The sequence below is a fragment of the Brassica napus genome, unplaced genomic scaffold (assembly GCF_020379485.1).
Source record: "Brassica napus cultivar Da-Ae unplaced genomic scaffold, Da-Ae ScsIHWf_1848;HRSCAF=2484, whole genome shotgun sequence".
In the NCBI taxonomy this organism is placed as follows: Eukaryota; Viridiplantae; Streptophyta; class Magnoliopsida; order Brassicales; family Brassicaceae; genus Brassica; species Brassica napus.
This window is the reverse complement of record NW_026015265.1, coordinates 35,001-53,519: the sequence shown is the minus strand read 5'-3', so window position 1 is coordinate 53,519 and position 18,519 is coordinate 35,001. Positions and strand designations below refer to the sequence as shown.

Below are 18,519 nucleotides of genomic sequence, written 5' to 3'. Positions count from 1 at the left end.
AAAATAAATATTATGGAACGAAAGATGAAAAGGGGAGGAAAGAAAAGAGTAGATCAAATTTTATACCAAGCTATATATGAGTCTTTAACATCCTCTTTTTATAGTTCATTAATTCAATTTCGTTTTATTAAGACTTAATTCCGTAAAAATCCCTGCCTTCTTTGAAATATCATGAACTGTTCTTGTTGGTTGAGCGCCCTTTTTAAGGAAATCGAGAATAGCAGGAAGATTTAAATAAGTTTGATTAGTTATCGGATCATAAAACCCCACCTTCCGAAGATCTCTTCCTTCTCTTCGGGATCGAACATCAATTGCAACGATTCGATAAATGGCTCATTGGGATAGATGTATATGAATAATACCCCCCCCCGAGAAACGTATACGAGGCTTTGGCCTCATACGGCTCGAGAAAAAATGCAATGAGTATAAGTTAACTCTCTTTATAAAATTCAAACATTAAATTAATTAGCCAGTATTGAAACCCTAACTATTTTTTTTCATAAAAAGCGTTCGTAACATTCGTACTCTCGTAACTCAAGTTAAATAACTCTCAAATATCTCACCAGAGACTCCTTAAGTACTCTTTTTATTGAGTAGTCTCTAACCTTTTTTTGTTTGTCTCATTTTTTCGAATCAATTTTGATTCTTCATTCTGATCTAGTTGTTCAAACAATTGAAAAAGGGATTTCCTTGTTTCAGGATTCTTTATCCTTACTTTGAATCTTTGGGTTTAGACATTACTTCGGTGATCTTGATCGTTTTATTAAAAAGGGGCAGCAACAAGCCCCTTATTTTGTTTATGATTTCTTTTCTTTCTATCAAAGAATCATACAAACGCTTGATTCACGCATGATAGACTTTTAATTCAAAGAATTTACACTTTTACGAAAATTTCCTTTTCCATTGTAAAATTACTTGAAAGGGCTTTTTTTCAATATAAAAATAAAAAGACTTACGAAGTTGTTCCAACTTATTGATTCGCACTAACCCTAGATCCTTACTCCTGCGAAAGGAATAAAACTTTCTATTCTCCTCGAGCTCCATCCTGTACTCTTTTTTATATTCAAAAAGTGTAGGACTCTCGTAAAATAGAACACAAAATGTCGAGCCAAGAGCACCTATATTCCTAATATAAAAGGTGGCGGATCAAAACATCCACAGCAGATCATGTCCTTCAATTCAAGTCGCACGTTGCTTTCTACCACATCGTTTTAAACGAAGTTTTACCATAACATTCCTTTAGTTTGTGTAATTGATTCAATTATGGAATCATGAATAGTCATAGTTCAGTCAGTATATCGTAATCTATACTTTTTCTTTCTCTATGAATGGAATAGTGAATCTACGCGTAAAAGGTTCAGTCAGAATTCAAATGAATTCCACATTAAATTCTATATATGTAAAAATATGTAAAATCGAAATTTGAATAGAAATCTATATTTATATATATAAATATATATATAAATATATTTTTTTTTATTAAAACTCGTAGAATCTACGGTTCTACCTTACTTACCTACATCACACACAACTAAAAAAAGCAAATAGATTTTTTGTAATTTCGGGTGAAAAAGAAGTTTATTCTTCTTTTCATTTCAATATTTTATTCTTAAAAAATATTGTTTTTTTAAACAGAAAGAAAAAGATGGTGTACAAAGGCAATAGAAGATTTATTTCGTAATGACTGGACTCTGGGACGGAAGGATTCGAACCTCCGAATAGCGGGACCAAAACCCGTTGCCTTACCGCTTGGCTACGCCCCATTTTTATTTTTATTCAAGACTACTAAAAGAGTAATATTGCTATTGGTTGTTCGTCAATTCAATTTCAGCCCAAATGAAATATAGATTACATTGGTGCTATAGTTTTGACACGTGTAGATAGCAAATCAAACTTACTTTATTGATCATTACATAGAATTCAATTAAGATATTGTATGAAAATATTATTTCTTTCATTCTCATAAGAGAATGAAAGGATTTTTGATTGAGTAAGTTCAACAAAGTCTTTTTAGACTATCTTTCTTTATTTATTTATTTTTTTCCTTATATAAAAAATATATTAATAACTCAATCAAAATTAAATTATCCACAAGAACACCAATTTTTGTTATGCTTAATATATTTAATTTGATCTGTATTTGTTTTAATTCGGCCCTTTTTTCAAGCACTTTTTTAGTCGCCAAATTGCCGGAGGCCTACGCCTTTTTGAATCCAATCGTAGATGTTATGCCCGTAATACCTCTTTTCTTTCTTCTCTTAGCCTTTGTTTGGCAAGCAGCTGTAAGTTTTCGATGAAATTATTAATACTGTCTTAGAAAAATTCACGATTTTGATTCTTCCAACAATTCAAATCAAAAGATCAAAAAATCTTGACGTAGGAAGGAACTCTCAATTCAAACATTGAATTTTTTTGGTAGCCATACTAAATCTGGATCATTTGATTTCCTCAGTTTTATCCTCTTTTCTCTAAATGAAAGAACTTAATTAGATTCGAGTTCACTCACAAAAAAAGTATCTAGATATTTAGTATAAAAATAGAGAATCTATTCTCTTTTTTTTTTTTTAAAAAAATAAGATCTTGGAGATTGTGTAATGCTTACTCTCAAACTTTTTGTATACACTGTAGTTATATTCTTTGTTCTCTCTTCATATTTGGATTCCTATCTAATGATCCAGGACGTAATCCGGGACGTGAAGAATAAAAAAGAAAGGTTTTTTATTACTTTATTTAATATTTAAATAGTGGAAATGTGCGAATTTTATTAGGATTTTATCTATTTCACATCATCAAAAAGGGGAAGGGAAAGAGAGGGATTCGAACCCTCGGTACGATTAACTCGTACAATGGATTAGCAATCCAACGCTTTAGTCCACTCAGCCATCTCTCCTAATCGAAAAGGAATACTTTTTAGGTTCCATTAGACAAAAAAACGGCTTAAAAAAAACTTTCTCCACTTTATTCTTAAAAAAGTTTTTTTTTTAGATTATTCTTTATCTTTAATAATACTTTAATTATATATATATTTTCATTTTCTATATTTTATTATATATATTATTTTATTATATATAAAAAATATAATATTATTTTTTCTTTTTATTATATAAATAATATTTATATAATATTTATATTTATATATAATTAATATATATATATATATTACTATTATATAACCTTTTTTATAGAACTTTCTCAGTAATTCTATTTACATAAAAACTGTAAATAAAGATTCAATAAAGAAAAGGCTCGAAAGAGAAATAAATAAAATCACAAAAATAGAAATAGAGAATCCTTTTTGATTTTGTCTCGTCCAAACACAAATAAAAGATCTTTTTTATTTTAATAGCCTGGCCTGGTCAGTCCCCAGCCGGGCCTTTTTTTGTTAAAGTTAAAAAGACCCATCCGATGGGTTTTTAGACAAAAAAGATCTGAAATAAAAAAAAGGAATCCTGCTTTGCCTAATTTTATTAAGTCTACGCTAGAATTTTCTCATTTTTTTTTCAGATTTTTTTTCTCCCGATTACTTTGTTCGACAAAAAGTAAATTTATATACAATAATTGGATTGTAGCGGGTATAGTTTAGTGGTAAAAGTGTGATTCGTTCCTTTAACCCCTTTAATAGTTAAAGGGTCTCTCGGTTTGATTAATCTTCCGATCAAAAACTTTATTTCTGAAAAGGATTTAGTCCTTTACCTTTCAATGAAAAATTCAAGGAAGATTATAGATTCTCGTAATTTGTATCCAAAGACTCTAATTAATTGTCAATTTGGATTATGAAATTTCGAAACATAATTTTTGAATTGGATGACTATTTACAATTCAATAAGTATAACAAGAGGATCCATGGATAAAGCCAGAAAAGTTTCTTTCTAATCGTAACTAAATCTTCAGTTCTATTTTTTGTTTGGTATAGAAAAAATTGAAGCAAAATAGCTATTAAACGAGAACTTTGGTTTACTAAAGACATCGACATATTATATTGTTTTAGCTCGGTGGAAACAAAATACTTTTCCTAAGGATTCCGTTAAATAGAAATAAAGAACGAAGTAACTAGAAAGATTTTTTGAGTTCGCCTTTTCTATCTTCTAGAAGGATCATCTATAAAGCAAAATTTTTCTGGGAAAGCCTCCAAACGGGAAAAAAGCTAACATAGATGTTATGAGTCAAATTTTGATTTAGTTCCCATCTTATTTTATTTGGGAATTTCGCCATCCATCATAAAGGAGCCGAATGAAACCAAAGTTTCATGTTCGGTTTTGAATTAGAGACGTTAAAAATATAAAACTGATCGATCGACGTCGACTAAAACCCTTAGCCTTCCAAGCTAACGATGCGGGTTCGATTCCCGCTACCCGCTCTAAATTCTAAATTGTCCCCTTTTTATTAGAGACAATTTTCTCTATTAGAATTGTCTAATAGCAATTGTGTAGTGAATTCACTACACAATTGCTAAAAGATTTCGCACATTTAACAAATGGGAAGTTAAAAAAAGCGAAAAGCGTCCATTGTCTAATGGATAGGACATAGGTCTTCTAAACCTTTGGTATAGGTTCAAATCCTATTGGACGCAATATCAATATAGATATAAATATATTGATATTTATCTATTATTTCCATTTCTATATATTATAAGAATATTTTTATTCTGTTTAGAAAATTTATAAAAAATAAATATAATAAGAAATAAATTCTGAATGCTTTAAGATTTTATATTAAACATATACAGATATTAGTTCTATACTTATATATATTATATATAGACTTAACTTAAATATATTTCTATTTTTTATAATTTCTCCTGAAGTAGAAAACGTTCCAGTTGCTCTTTAATACCTTCTTTCAAAAAGCTTTCTGCTTCAGCGGTTAATGTCTTGGTAGAGGCTATTATTTCTTGGAACTCAGGTTTATTTGTTTTTAAATAAGTGCGTAGCTGAACGAGAAATTTTCTTACTTGTCCAATTTCTAATCCATCCAGATAACCATTTGTTCCGGTATAAATGGTCATTATCTGTTCTTCCACTGTGAGAGGGGCTGATTGGGATTGTTTCAGTAACTCACGCAATCGTTGACCTCTTGCCAATTGATTCTGAGTAGCTTGGCTCCTGTATAAGGCGCGAGGTATTGTAACGTAGCTGGGGAATCAGCCGTTTCAGCTACCACAATAGTGTAGTCCATTGCCCCTCGTTCCTGTAAACTAGTCACTACCTGAGCCACGGAAGAAGCTTTTTGACCAATAGCCACATAAACACATATTACATTTTGACCTTGTTGATTGAGAATTGTATCTGTGGCTACTGCTGTTTTACCGGTCTGTCTGTCACCAATAATTAATTCCCGCTGGCCGCGTCCTATAGGGATCATGGAATCAATAGCAATAAGTCCTGTTTGAAGAGGCTCATATACAGAACGTCTCGAAATAATACCTGGGGCAGGAGATTCAATTAACCGAGATTCAGAAGCTGAAATCTTACCTCGACCATCAATAGGGTTAGCCAAGGCGTTTATAACACGCCCCAAATAAGCCTCACTCACGGGTATCTGAGCAATTTTTCCCGTAGCTTTGACTGAACTTCCTTCTTGGATCATCAAACCGTCACCCATTAATACAACACCAACATTATTTGATTCTAAATTAAGGGCAATACCTATAGTACCCTCCTCAAATTCTACTAATTCACCTGCCATTACTTCATCAAGACCATAAATCCGAGCGATGCCGTCGCCCACTTGAAGTACGGTACCGGTATTTACAATCGTCACTTCTCTATTATATTGCTCAATACGTTCACGGATAATATTACTAATTTCATCGGCTTTAATGGTTACCATGAGTATTGTCCTAATTCTTTTTTGGAAGAAAAAAAAAAATAATGCCTATCATAATCGTAAGAAAGAGCTAATCAGTAATTTCTTTCATCGTACCAAACATACCAATATTTGCATTAATAGTACGTAAATGTAACTCATTACTCAAACAACTATTTAGGGTTCCTATAGCTCCCTGTAAAGCTTGTTGGAAAACCCGTTCACGGACTTGATTAATTGTTCTTTGTTGCTCAAAAAGAATGGTTTCGTTTTTGTAATTTTCTAATTGTTTCAAAGTCCTAGAAGTTGAATTAATCAAATTTACTTTTTCTCGTTCGATTTCAGAGTATCCATTTACGCGAAACTGATCCGCCTCCATTTCTACTTTACGCAGGCGAGCTCGGGCGTTTTCTAATTGTTGAATAGCTCCTTCACGTAGTTCTTCTGAATTTCGAATAGTATTTAATATCCTCTGCTTTCGGTTATCTAATAAATCATTTAATGAAAGTAGATTATTCAGTAAAAAAAAAGTTCTATGATCCCTTCCCGAACCAAACATGAATCTTTCGATTCATTTGGCTCTCATGCTCACGTATTCCAATCATTTATCAATTATGTATGAGACTTTCATTCCCATATTTTTCATGTAATGAGCCTATCCTCTCCCAATTTTGTTGTATTCAATTCATATTCATATATATTTCTATCGAAAAAGATCACCAATCCAAGACAAAACTATTTGGAGGATTCTTCTGACCAATAAAAAATTGATAATTGTCAGCAAAGTTGTTTCTTTTTTTCTTGAAATCCAAAGAATTTTTATTACTTTATACGTAGGTTATCAATTCTGCATTATACAAAAAGACTCAAAAATTTTTATCGACATGAGTGTTTTATATCGAAAAAAGCCGAACTATTCTTTTTGAAAATCTTATTCATTTTTTAATTAGACTACATATGGTAGAAAGAGTACCATGTTGCATCTGAACTTCAAACGGTTTAGTTTTAACCATGTTAATTAATGGTCCCAAATTTTTGGTTGATAGAGAATCAAAGTCAAGTAGACTTACCAAAGAATAACGAAATGCTATGGTTCTAAAATATGATTTTTTATTGAATTTTGTATTCAGAAGTAATTCGCGGGATTAGGCACTCTTTGCTAGTTATAGTGCCACTGGACGAATCCAGCCTATTCTTGAAATGAACAACTCACACACACTCCCTTTCCAAAAAAGATCAATACACCGAAGACTACACTTAGATTTATTGGATTTGTTGCTAAAATATCGGTATTAAACCCGAAACTCCCGGCGGATGGCCAGTGACCCAAGTAAACGAAAGAATCGGTTAAATTTTTCATATAATCTCCTCTTCTAGCTAAACTATAAAAAAAAAGAACTCTGTCCTTTTTTTTTTTTATTCTTTGTTTTTTTGAATAAAAAGAAAATTTCGTTTAATAATTTATAATTTAATTTACCTATTTGGATATTTATAAACAGAATCAAAAACCTATTCTATTTACAAATTTATTTTCCAAAAATTTTTAATTTTCAATAATAATAATGAGACTTAATTAAAATTAAGCTAGAATTTGAGACCAAGTTTTATATCAATTTTAAAAAACCTAAACCTCCTTTTTGCGCAACACTCCTTAAAAAAAAATTTCCATTAAACTAAAAAGAATAAGGGGAAGGAAGAAAGCGAATCGATGTGTTAATTCCCCATCCTCAAATTAGTCCTTCCCAAGGGTTGTTGTCTCAATGAATAATTGTAGGAGTGAAATCTTGATAGAATAAAAAAAACTACGAAAAAAAAAATTCCTAATTTTATTATTTCTAGGATTAAACAAAAGGATTCGCAAATAAAAGCGCTAATGCTACAACTAGGCCATAAATTGTTAAAGCTTCCATAAAAGCCAAACTAAGCAATAAAGTACCTCGTATTTTTCCTTCTGCCTCAGGTTGTCTCGCGATACCTTCGACAGCTTGACCCGCAGCTGTACCTTGACCAACCCCAGGTCCAATAGAAGCAAGCCCAACAGCCAACCCAGCAGCAATAACCGAAGCAGCAGAAACCAGTGGATTCATGATAAGTTCCTCACACCAAAATAAAGAAATAGTTAATGATACAATCATCCAACGACTTAGGACTTAATTATAATTAAGTCATCGCTAAGATTCATCCAGCCAAAATAACCAAAAACTTGATAAGAATTACTTTGATATTAGTTCCTATCCACGGGATTTTGAAAAATGCATAATATATATATATACGACTTTTTTATGCCGTTTCTTTTTTGTGAACCATTCTTTTCTTTTAATTCTTCGTTCTTTTTTTGATCGTTTTTTTCAGCCAATTCACAGATAAAAAGTAAGAACTTATAATCGAATCGTTATCTAAATAGAAATTCACAAAAATAGTGGGGCAGATTATATAGATCTTTAACTTATATATACCTAGTCAATATCAAATATGACATATACAAGTGTTTCTTACATAACGTAAACCAACTATTCGATAATTGGGCTAACCTAAATTTGAAAAAAAAAAATAGTTAATGATGACCCTCCATGGATTCACCTATATAAGCCGCAGCTAAAGTGGCAAAAATGAGAGCTTGAATCCCGCTTGTAAATAATCCAAGGAACATGACAGGTATAGGAACCACTAAAGGTACTAAAGAAACAAGAACAACAACTACTAATTCATCGGCTAATATATTTCCGAAAAGTCGAAAACTCAGTGATAGGGGTTTTGTAAAATCTTCTAAGATGTTAATGGGTAAAAGAATTGGAGTTGGTTGAATGTATTTACTGAAATACCCTAATCCTTTTTTGCTAAGACCCGCATAAAAATATGCTACTGATGTGAGTAAAGCTAAAGCAACCGTCGTATTTATATCATTCGTTGGTGCTGCTAACTCCCCTTGAGGTAACTGGATAATTTTCCACGGTAAAAGGGCTCCTGACCAGTTAGAAACAAAAATAAATAAAAACAGGGTTCCAATAAAGGGAACCCATGGACCGTATTCTTCTCCAATCTGGGTTTGACTCACATCTCGAATGAATTCAAGGACAAATTCAAAGAAGTTTTGGCCGCCAGTTGGAATGGTTTGTGGATTGCGAACCGCTAGAGCTGCGGAACCTAATAAGATAGCAATTACAACCCAAGAAGTAATAAGGACTTGCGCATGGACTTGGAACCCCCCTATTTGCCAATAGAAATGTTGGCCTACTTCTACACCAGATATCTCATATAACCCTTCTTTTATTAGTGTATTGATGGAACATGATAAAACATTCATATTGCCCTCTGACAGAAATAAGAACTTTAAATTATTTTGATTCAAGACCCCCCTTTTTTTTTACTTATTTACTTGAATTTTTATTTTAGTTTTGGATACCAACTAAACGAATCACACAATATACCCAGTTTTTTATCTCTTTTTCTTTTGTATGATTCAGGAATAGTAACCGATTTTATAAATCGAAATACAGGGAGCCCCTCCCTCAAAAAAATTGATTTATTTATCTTATTATTAATCAAGAATTTTGTATATAGCTAGAACGACCCTCACAAATTGCGAATACTAATTTGTTAAGAATGAATCGAATTGAAGCTATAGCGTCATCATTTGCTGGAATAGAAATATCCGCGAGATCGGGATTACAATTTGTATCGATTAAAGAAATGGTTGGAATTCCCAAAGTTATACATTCTCGAAGAGCCGTATATTCTTCTTGCTGATCGATGATGATTACAATATCAGGCAATCCCGTCATATATTTAATCCCGCCTAGATATGTTTCCAAGCGAGATAATTGTCTCTTCAACACAGCTGCATCCCTTTTCGGAAGACGGTTGAATCCCTCTGTCTTTTGTTCAGTTCTCAAGTCCCTAAACTTATGAAGTCTTTTTTCTGTAGTAGACCAATTTGTTAACATGCCGCCGAGCCACTTTTTATTAACATAATGACACCGAGCCCTTATTGCAGCCCGCGACACTAAATCAGCTGCTTTATTTTTTGTCCCAACAATTAAGAATTGTTTTCCCCTACTTGCTGCATCAAAAACTAAATCACAAGCTTCTGATAAAAAACGAGCAGTTCTAGTCAGATTTATAATATGAATACCTTTACGCTTTGCAGAAATATAAGGTGCCATTCTAGGATTCCATTTCCTAGTACCATGCCCAAAATGAACTCCTGCTCTCATCATCTCTTCCAAATCGATGTTCCAATATCTTTTTGTCATTTCTTTTCACACTTAAAAGGGGGGTACCCAAAACTAAAATAAAAATTTGTTCCAATGGAACCTTCTCTTGTCCGTTTATGCACGAGCCGAGCCATTATTTTGTATTCATTATTATCTTTATTAGTGTTAACAAATTATTAAAGCAAATGACTACAGCAAACAATAAAACATGAAATTCAAAACAGGAATCTGCTATTAGGAATTATTCAATTCTAGAAAAGGCAGATTTGTAAATAGAAGAGTCACAAAATTCCCTGTGATAAAATAAAATATCTCTCATATCTCCCTCTAATAAAGATAAATTCTTTGTTTTTTTTTCAAAAAGAATATTGGTATGTTGCCGTGAACAATGCACCAATCCTTTGTTGAACCCGGTCCCGGCGGGGATCACACCCCCTAGAACAACATTTTCTTTCAGGCCTTTCAACCAATCGATACGACCCCGAAGAGCAGCTTTTGCTAAAACTCTAGCAGTTTCTTGAAAACTTGCTTCGGATATAAAACTTTGAGTATTCAAAGATGCTCGAGTTATTCCTAATAAAACGGCTCGATAACAGATTGCTTCTTCTAAAGCACGCCCCGTGCGTTCTGCTCGTAACAATCCAATCAATTCTCCAGGTAAAAAAACATTAGACATTCCCTCTTCTGAAACCAAAACTTTTGATGTTATTTGACGTACAATAATTTCGATATGCCTATTATGAATCTGCACCCCCTGGGATCGATAAACCTTTTGAATCTTATTAACCAAAGAAATACGACTTTGCACTATAGTTAGCTCAGCACCAATCAAGAATCCCCAAGGAATTCCAAGAATTCTTGTTATACACCTGTTCCAACCCTTAATCCGCTTTTCTAAGTTCAGTGATATTGAATCAATCGAGCGGACTTCTAACACCTGTTCTACTTTTGGAAGACCTTGGGTTATATCACCGGATCTCGATTTTTCATATATAAATGTAACTAATGTATCCCCTTCGTAAAGAATTTCTCTATAATGCCCGTGAACTTTTGCTCCCGGAGTAGCCAAATAGGGCTTAGCGGATCTTATTACTACAGAATCCCTTTGAACAATTAAAACTTGACCCGATTTTAGGTATGGTTCTTTTTTGGCTATACATAGATTTTCACAAAAAAATTGTCCAAGACTTATTATTGTGGACGTTTCCTCACAATAATAATTATTATAATTTTGATGAAGAAAATACCAATTCAATTTGAATGGATTCAAAACAAGGTTACTGTATGGATCTAGATTAAAAATTCTTCCGTTTTCATCTATTAAATAAGAGTGAATTATTTGAAAAATATATTTGAAGTTATCAAGTTGCAAATATTTAATTACAGAGATCTGATTATAAGTTAGTAAAGGCAAAAATGAATAAAAATTCGAAATTTGAATGGCTGTTCCTAAGGGGCCCGACGAATTTTGAATTGTAATTAGAGGTTTTTTTTTTATTGATTGGTTTATAACATTGTGATATTTTACATGATTAAATGGACCGATTCTAAAACAATTAGAGGATGATAAAATTAACAAAGATTGGGATTCCTTATTTCTGAACATACGAATAGTTCCATGATTTTGTCTAAGCGATTGTTGAAGAATGCCAGCCTTGGGAGAAAGCGAATAAAACGGATTCACGGAATCTGCAGAGATCAATCCCGAATCCGGCGGATTATTTCTTTTTCTTATATACGAAATATGGGATTTCACTAAGCCAATTCTTATGAAATCTCGAATCAAACCCTTTGTACTTACTTCAACAACGAAAGCGCGGACCTCCTCGAGGGAAGAATTTTTGTTGTCTTGGTCCCAATTCAAGACTAAACAAGTGCGAACCAATTGAATACTTGTGTCAGAAATTCCTCGAGTTGGTTTACCATTTCCATAAAGGATATAGTTGAAAACTCGAAGTTGAATATTATCCTTTTCCCGAAAGAGATCTTGTGGGAAGAGTGTTGCTAAATTTATACTGTCCATTATCTCATAGGTAGCTACGGGCCGCACCAAAACAAAAAACTTTTTCTTGGTTGGTGTGATCCGTTGGGCATAAATCCAATTTTTTAAATTTTTTGATTCTTTAGAGTTTGTTTTTCCCCTTCCTGGCGGTATCAAGATGCCACTATGTCGGGATATCTTATCTGTCTTGTCCGGAAAATGGATATCCCCCGAAAATATTTTGAGTTCAATCCTTTTTTTTTTCTCTCCACTCGGATCAACCCGCCGACTTGGCTTCTTATATTTAAAGTGATTCGTGTATCGACTCCAATGATACTATAGTTCTGTACCATTATGGCGGAGGATTCGGGTAAAATATGCACTTCCTCAGGAATGAAAAAAAAGCGATCTACTTTCATTTCGTATTTTGTCTTAAATTTTTGGACTCCTCGATACTCAATCATATCCTCTTTTTGGACGATTGAGTCCGCCTTTAGAGTTCCATATTTAAGAATTCCGGAACTCTTTCTTCTGTATCTAGGATCATCAAAAAAAGCAAAAATACTGTTTCTACGGAAAATACCATTTATGGGTATTTCAATCGAGATACCTGAATGTGGTATGAACTCTTTCGCTTGCTCTTGAATCGATTGGAATGGAATGAGAAATCTATTTCTTCGCCTTTTTGCTAATAAATCCGAATTCTCATGAAAAATAGCAGAATATATGAAATTATAATGACTAGTACCTACGATTCCATTCAATTCTGAATAATTGGGAATCCCAGATTTTTTTTTATCAGAAAAATCTGAACTGAAAAATTTTTTGCTCACTTGATCATTATTCACTGAGAGGCTAGAAATAGATTTTCTTTCGACGGAAAGAAAGGGTATGTTCATTTGATCTTGATCTTTGTGGATCGAAAAAATTAGACTAGATCCACAAGAACCTCCTGATAATATCCATAAATGACTTGTTTTTGGTAAAAGATGGACATTACTATATGTAAATTCGGGTGCATGGGATACATCAGTACTCCAATGCATTTCGCCCTCGGAGTCAGAATAAATATATTTTCTAACCCTCTCTTTAAAATGAAAAGTGGATGTTCCCTCGCGAATCTCAGCAATCACTTGTTCTGATTCCACATATTGATCATTTTGAACTAAAAGAAAACTTTTTGGTGGAATAGTCACGCTATGTATAATATCTTCGCTCTCAATAATTACAGACAAGTCTATATAACATAGAAAGGCAGGATGCCCGTGACGTGTACGTGTAGGATGAACCAAATCCTCATTAAATTTGATTTTTCCATTATAAGGGGCTCGTACATGTTCGGCAGTACCTCCTGTAAATACTCCACCGGTATGAAAAGTTCTTAATGTTAGTTGAGTCCCCGGTTCGCCAATAGATTGACCCGCAATAATACCTACAGCTTCCCCCAATTCAACTAGGTCACCATGAGTGGGACTCCGGCCATAACATAATCGACAGATCCAAGATGTACTCCGACAAGTAAAGGGAGTTCGAATAGATATTGATTGTGTTCCAAAGGTTATGAATCGATTGACAAGTCCAATCCCAAGATCTTGATTTCGAAAGGCGACACATCGGGAACCTATATATATATCGTCTGCTAAGACACGACCAATTAATGTTTGGATAAAAATTCTTTCTGACATCATCCGACTTTTATTTCGAGGACTCACAGAAATCCCTCGGATAGTGCCACAATCCGTTCGACGTACAACAATATGTTGAACTACTTCAACAAGTCGACGCGTAAGATATCCAGCATCTGATGTGCGGACCGCAGTATCTACAACTCCTTTACGGGCTCCATAGCAAGAAATAATATATTCTGTTAAAGACAGTCCTTCGCGTAAATTGCTTTGAATAGGTAAATCAATCATTTGTCCTTGGGGATCCGACATTAATCCTCTCATACCTACTAATTGATGTACTTGAGATGCATTTCCTCTAGCTCCCGAAAAAGACATCATATGGACTGGATTGAAAGGGTCCGTCATCCTAAAATTAGGATTCATTTCCTGTCGCAAATATTCACTTGTAGCATACCATATCTCAATAGATTGGCGTAATTTTTCTACCGCATGTACATTCCCATAATGATGGTGTTTTTCCAAAATCAAACTTTGTTGTTCAGCATCTTGGACAAGCCAGCCCTTAGAAGGTATCGTTAAAAGATCATCAATTCCTAATGAAATGGATGTAGCAGTTGCTTGCTGGAAACCCAGAGTCTTTACTTGATCTAGGATGTGTGATGTATATGCCATCCCGAAGTGATCTATTAATCGGCTAATAAGTCGTTTAATAGCAGTTCCATCTATCACTTTATTGTGAAATACCAGATTGGCCCGTTCCGCCATAAGTACCTCCATATTCTGCTGAATGGGATTCGACAATGAGTTTGAGTCAATGATTGCAAAACTTCCTTTTCTCGATCTTGATTTTTTAGGTCAGGAACTATGTCCGAGTTGACTCGGAGAGGTCCGAATTCACACGGGTGTCCTATAATTCTTTTTTTATGAATACCATATTATTAGGTATCATATGAACAAGCTTGAGAAAAACCTTGTATAGCTTCCTCGATTTCTCGATAAAAAGAAATATGACCAACTGTGGTTCGAATATATATACAAAAAGTTTGTTTTTTTACACTTCTTACTATCAGATAGTGTGCATAAATCTCATGATAGTTACCAAAAGATTCATAGTGAACTTCGATAGGAACTTCTTTTGAAGCAATAACGCGTTGATCTAATTGCCACCGAAGCCACAAAGGACTATCTAAATTGATTCTTTTCTGCCGATAAGCTCCAATTGCATCATAGGAATTGCAAAAAAGGGTTCTTTCATATACTTATAGTTTGTTTCGTAAATTCTTTCATTTTGATAGTTTTTTCGATTACATGGATTATATCTGTTTGCACAAATACCTCGACGAGTGCCGCTCGTTAATACATAGAGTCCAATCAGCATATCTTGAGTCGGTACAGAAATGGGATCTCCAATAGCTGGAGATAAGAGATTCATATGAGAAAACATAAGTAAACGAGCCTCTGCTTGAGCTTCTAAAGATAAAGGCACATGAACAGCCATTTGATCCCCATCAAAGTCTGCATTGAACCCCTTACAAACTAATGGATGTAAACAAATAGTGCGTCCTTCCACTAAAATGGGTTGGAATGACTGTATGCCTAATCTATGTAGAGTAGGTGCTCTATTCAGTAATACGGGATGCCCCTGCATAACTTCTTGAAGGATTTCCCAGACAATCGGCTTTTTTTCACGAATTTGACTCTTAGCAACTCCTATGTTCGAAGCCAGATGTTGTCTAATTAGACCACGAATTACAAATGTCTGGAAGAGCTCTATTGCTATTTCGCGAGGCAATCCACAGCGATGTAATGAAAGTGAGGGTCCAACGACAATCACCGAACGCCCCGAATAATCGACCCGTTTGCCAAGCAGAGTCTCGCGAAATCTTCCCTCTTTTCCTTCAATTACATCTGAAAATGACTTGTAAACCTTATTATGACCATCCCTCATGGGTTGTCCACGGATTCCATTATCAAGAAGTGTATCCACGGCTTCTTGTACCAATTTTTCCTGACACATTACTAATTCCCCTGGTGTAGATCTACTTGTTGTTAATAGATCAGTAAGAGTATTGTTCCGATAGATAACTCTTCTATAGAGTTCATTAATATCTGAACTCATCAGTTTACCCCCTTCTATCTGAATGATGGGTCTCAACTCGGGAGGCAGAACCGGTAAGAGACATAAAATCATCCATTCCGGTTCTATATTTGTTCGAATAAAATGCTTAGCTAATTCCATACGTCTAACTAAAAAATCTTTTCTTCTTACAATTTTTCGATCTTCCCATTCATTCCCCGTGGGACCTTCTTCTCCTAATTGTTTCCATTCTACCAACGAATTTTCTATAATAATTCGCAAATCTAAATCGGCTAATTGTTCTCGGATAGCACCCGCCCCAGTAGAAATTTCTCGATTTCTAAATATATCGAAACCTTGAGTAGTAAAAAAAAGTGGGATGCTGTATTTCCAGGATTGAATTTCATATTCAAATGAACCTCGTAATCGTAAGAAAGTAGGTTTTTTCGTTATGGGCCTAGCAAAAGAAAAATTGGATAGGGTCCACTATATGATCTCCCCCCCTCAAAACCGGACATGAAAGTTTCCTCTCATCCGGCTCAAGTAGTTATATCAAATAAAGATAAAGAAAGGGGTCGCACTTTCCAATTGTATTTTATAAATCAAGTGAAAACCCAAAAAGAATCTACGCCTTACTCAAGTTCTCAGTGCAAACCAACCACCATTTCATTGATTCAATTAATTCTTCTTTGATTTCTATTTAGATTCTTTAGTGAATTCAAAATTACGACAGAAAAAAATGTCAAATTCTTGAGTAGTCTACTTCCCTTCGAATGCCGGAATACTTTTTACCTTAAGTGAAAGGAATGCCTTAGAATTCATACGGGATTTATTTGTCTATGTATTGTTCCATTCGATCTTTTAGGTCCTGCGTTACCTCGATGGTTATGCCACAATATTCTTAAAGCTTATATGCGATGTATAGACTTCTCCAACCATGACATATTTGTTTACTTCAATATAAAAAACCAAATTTCTTTTCGTTTAGAAAGATAAGGGAATGCTTAATTCGACAAAAAAAGGTCTTCTTTTCACGAGGTACGACTATCAATTTGAAGTACTTTTTTTTTACTGAATCGACCATAGACCAATCGCCCTTGTTATTTGGGAGTATTGAATACACCCACAAGTCTGAGCTTCATGTTACTCTTTTCAAGAGACATGTCAGATCGAGGGCATCCCAAATTGATTGAAGGGGATGAGAGTTTATCATTCTTAAAAATAAAAATTTCGATCAAATCACACATCGCAGTATACTAGACCTTCTAATTCTTTAAGAGGTTTATCTAAAAGATTCGCAATATAACTAGGAAGACGTTTCAAATACCATACATGAGTTACAGGACATGTCAGTTTTATGTATCCCATTTGATATCTTCGTATCCGAGAATCAACAAATTCAACTCCACATTGTTCACAAAATTGCGAGTCTTCTTTTTCATCTCCGATCACTCGATAATTTCCACAAGCGCAAATTCCACTCTTTATAGGCCCAAAAATCCTTTCACAAAATAATCCATCTTTTTCCGGTTTATTGGTTTTGTAATGAAAAGTATAGGGTTTTGTCACCTCTCCAACTATCTCTCCATTAGGTATTTTTTTAGTGGCCCAAGCACTTATTTGCTGAGGAGAAACTAATCCAATTCGGAGTTGTTGATGTTTATACCGATCGATCATATAAGAAATTTTGTGATTCATTCCGATTAAACTTCCTTCCTATTAATCTGGAAATTCTTCTCAGATACAAGGAAATGATTCAGTTCCAGAGCCAAAGATCGTAGTTCTCGAACAAGTAATCGAAAAGATTCTGGAGCATCTTCTGGTTTAGGTATTGTTCCTCCAATGATAGTGGTACCAAGTACTTCTTGGCGAGCTCTAATATGATCAGATTTATAAGTAAGCATCTCTTGTTGGATCCCCACCTACACAAGAAAATTGTTGATAAAACTCCAAAATAGCATTTTCTTTTGACCCAATTTTTTTTTTCTCCTTATCGGTTAAGAAAGATAAGAAAATTTCAGGGTAGCAAACATTCTCTAGAATTTCTCTTAGATTCGAACCCATAGCTGATGATAGAACTAGAATAGATATTTTCTGTTTCCTACTCACACGAGCCCATATTCTTGCTTTTTTATCAATCTCTAATTCTAGCCTGCCCCCCAATCTGATATTATGGTGCCGGTATAGACCGAAATCCCGTTATGATCCAATTCTGACTGGTAATAGATACCAGGACTTTGTAATATTTGATTGATCACAACTCGGTATATTCCGTTTACTATAGAAGTTCCAAGGGAATTCATTAAAGGAATGTTTCCAATAAAAATTCTTTGTTCTTGCATATTCCTATTGGTTTTCCAAATTAATCCCGCGGATACATATAATTCAGAAGAATATGTAAGTAATTCATAGACAGCATCTCGTTCTTTTATCAGAGGTTCTACCAATTGATATGTTTCCACAAATAATTGAAATTCAATTTCGTGATCTATATCTTCAATTTTTGGAAATTGCGAAAGTTCTTCTATTAAACCCTGATCAATAAACCGATAAAACCCTTCAAATTGTATCTGATTAAATCCGGGTATTGTAGATGTTCCCTCTTTTCCATCCCCGAGCATCTTTTTTGAATTTATCATTTATCCGTTTATTTTAAAAATCCCATATCTCATTCTTCACCGAATCATATAGATAGAATTCGATCTAGCAATAATGGAATTTCTATTCTGTTTACGAACCCTCGGTACGATTAACTCGTACAATGGATTAGCAATCCAACGCTTTAGTCCACTCAGCCATCTCTCCTAATCGAAA

At 34.0% G+C, this 18,519-nt stretch overlaps 2 protein-coding genes, 1 non-coding gene and 1 pseudogene across 3 annotated transcripts; all 4 read right to left on the bottom strand.

The window, feature by feature from the left end:
• Positions 1-2,802: 2,802 nt before the first annotated feature.
• On the bottom strand, positions 2,803-2,890 carry TRNAS-GCU. Its single transcript has one exon. It is a non-coding gene; the product is annotated as a tRNA-Ser (tRNA).
• Positions 2,891-4,624: 1,734 nt separating this feature from the next.
• Positions 4,625-12,043, bottom strand: LOC125599388 (ATP synthase subunit alpha, chloroplastic-like). The gene is made up of 2 exons (XM_048772753.1): positions 7,021-12,043; positions 4,625-6,306 (listed from the first exon to the last, which is right to left on the bottom strand). Exon 2 carries the CDS (start codon positions 5,827-5,829, stop codon positions 5,047-5,049), a length of 783 nt encoding a protein of 260 aa, XP_048628710.1. The 5' UTR covers positions 5,830-6,306; positions 7,021-12,043; the 3' UTR covers positions 4,625-5,046.
• On the bottom strand, positions 7,232-16,159 carry LOC125599386 (DNA-directed RNA polymerase subunit beta'-like). The gene has a single exon (XM_048772751.1). It carries the CDS (start codon positions 15,865-15,867, stop codon positions 14,815-14,817), a length of 1,053 nt encoding a protein of 350 aa, XP_048628708.1. The 5' UTR covers positions 15,868-16,159; the 3' UTR covers positions 7,232-14,814.
• A 1,436-nt stretch (positions 16,160-17,595) lies between these two features.
• The window catches only part of LOC125599382, an 18,789-nt pseudogene continuing 17,865 nt past the window's right edge, over positions 17,596-18,519 (bottom strand).

Excerpts from the sequence above, each read along its gene's own strand:
- LOC125599388 (XM_048772753.1), bottom strand. The coding sequence starts at position 5,829 with ATGGTAACCATTAAAGCCGATGAAATTAGTAATATTATCCGTGAACGT.
- LOC125599386 (XM_048772751.1), bottom strand. The coding sequence starts at position 15,867 with ATGGAATTAGCTAAGCATTTTATTCGAACAAATATAGAACCGGAATGG.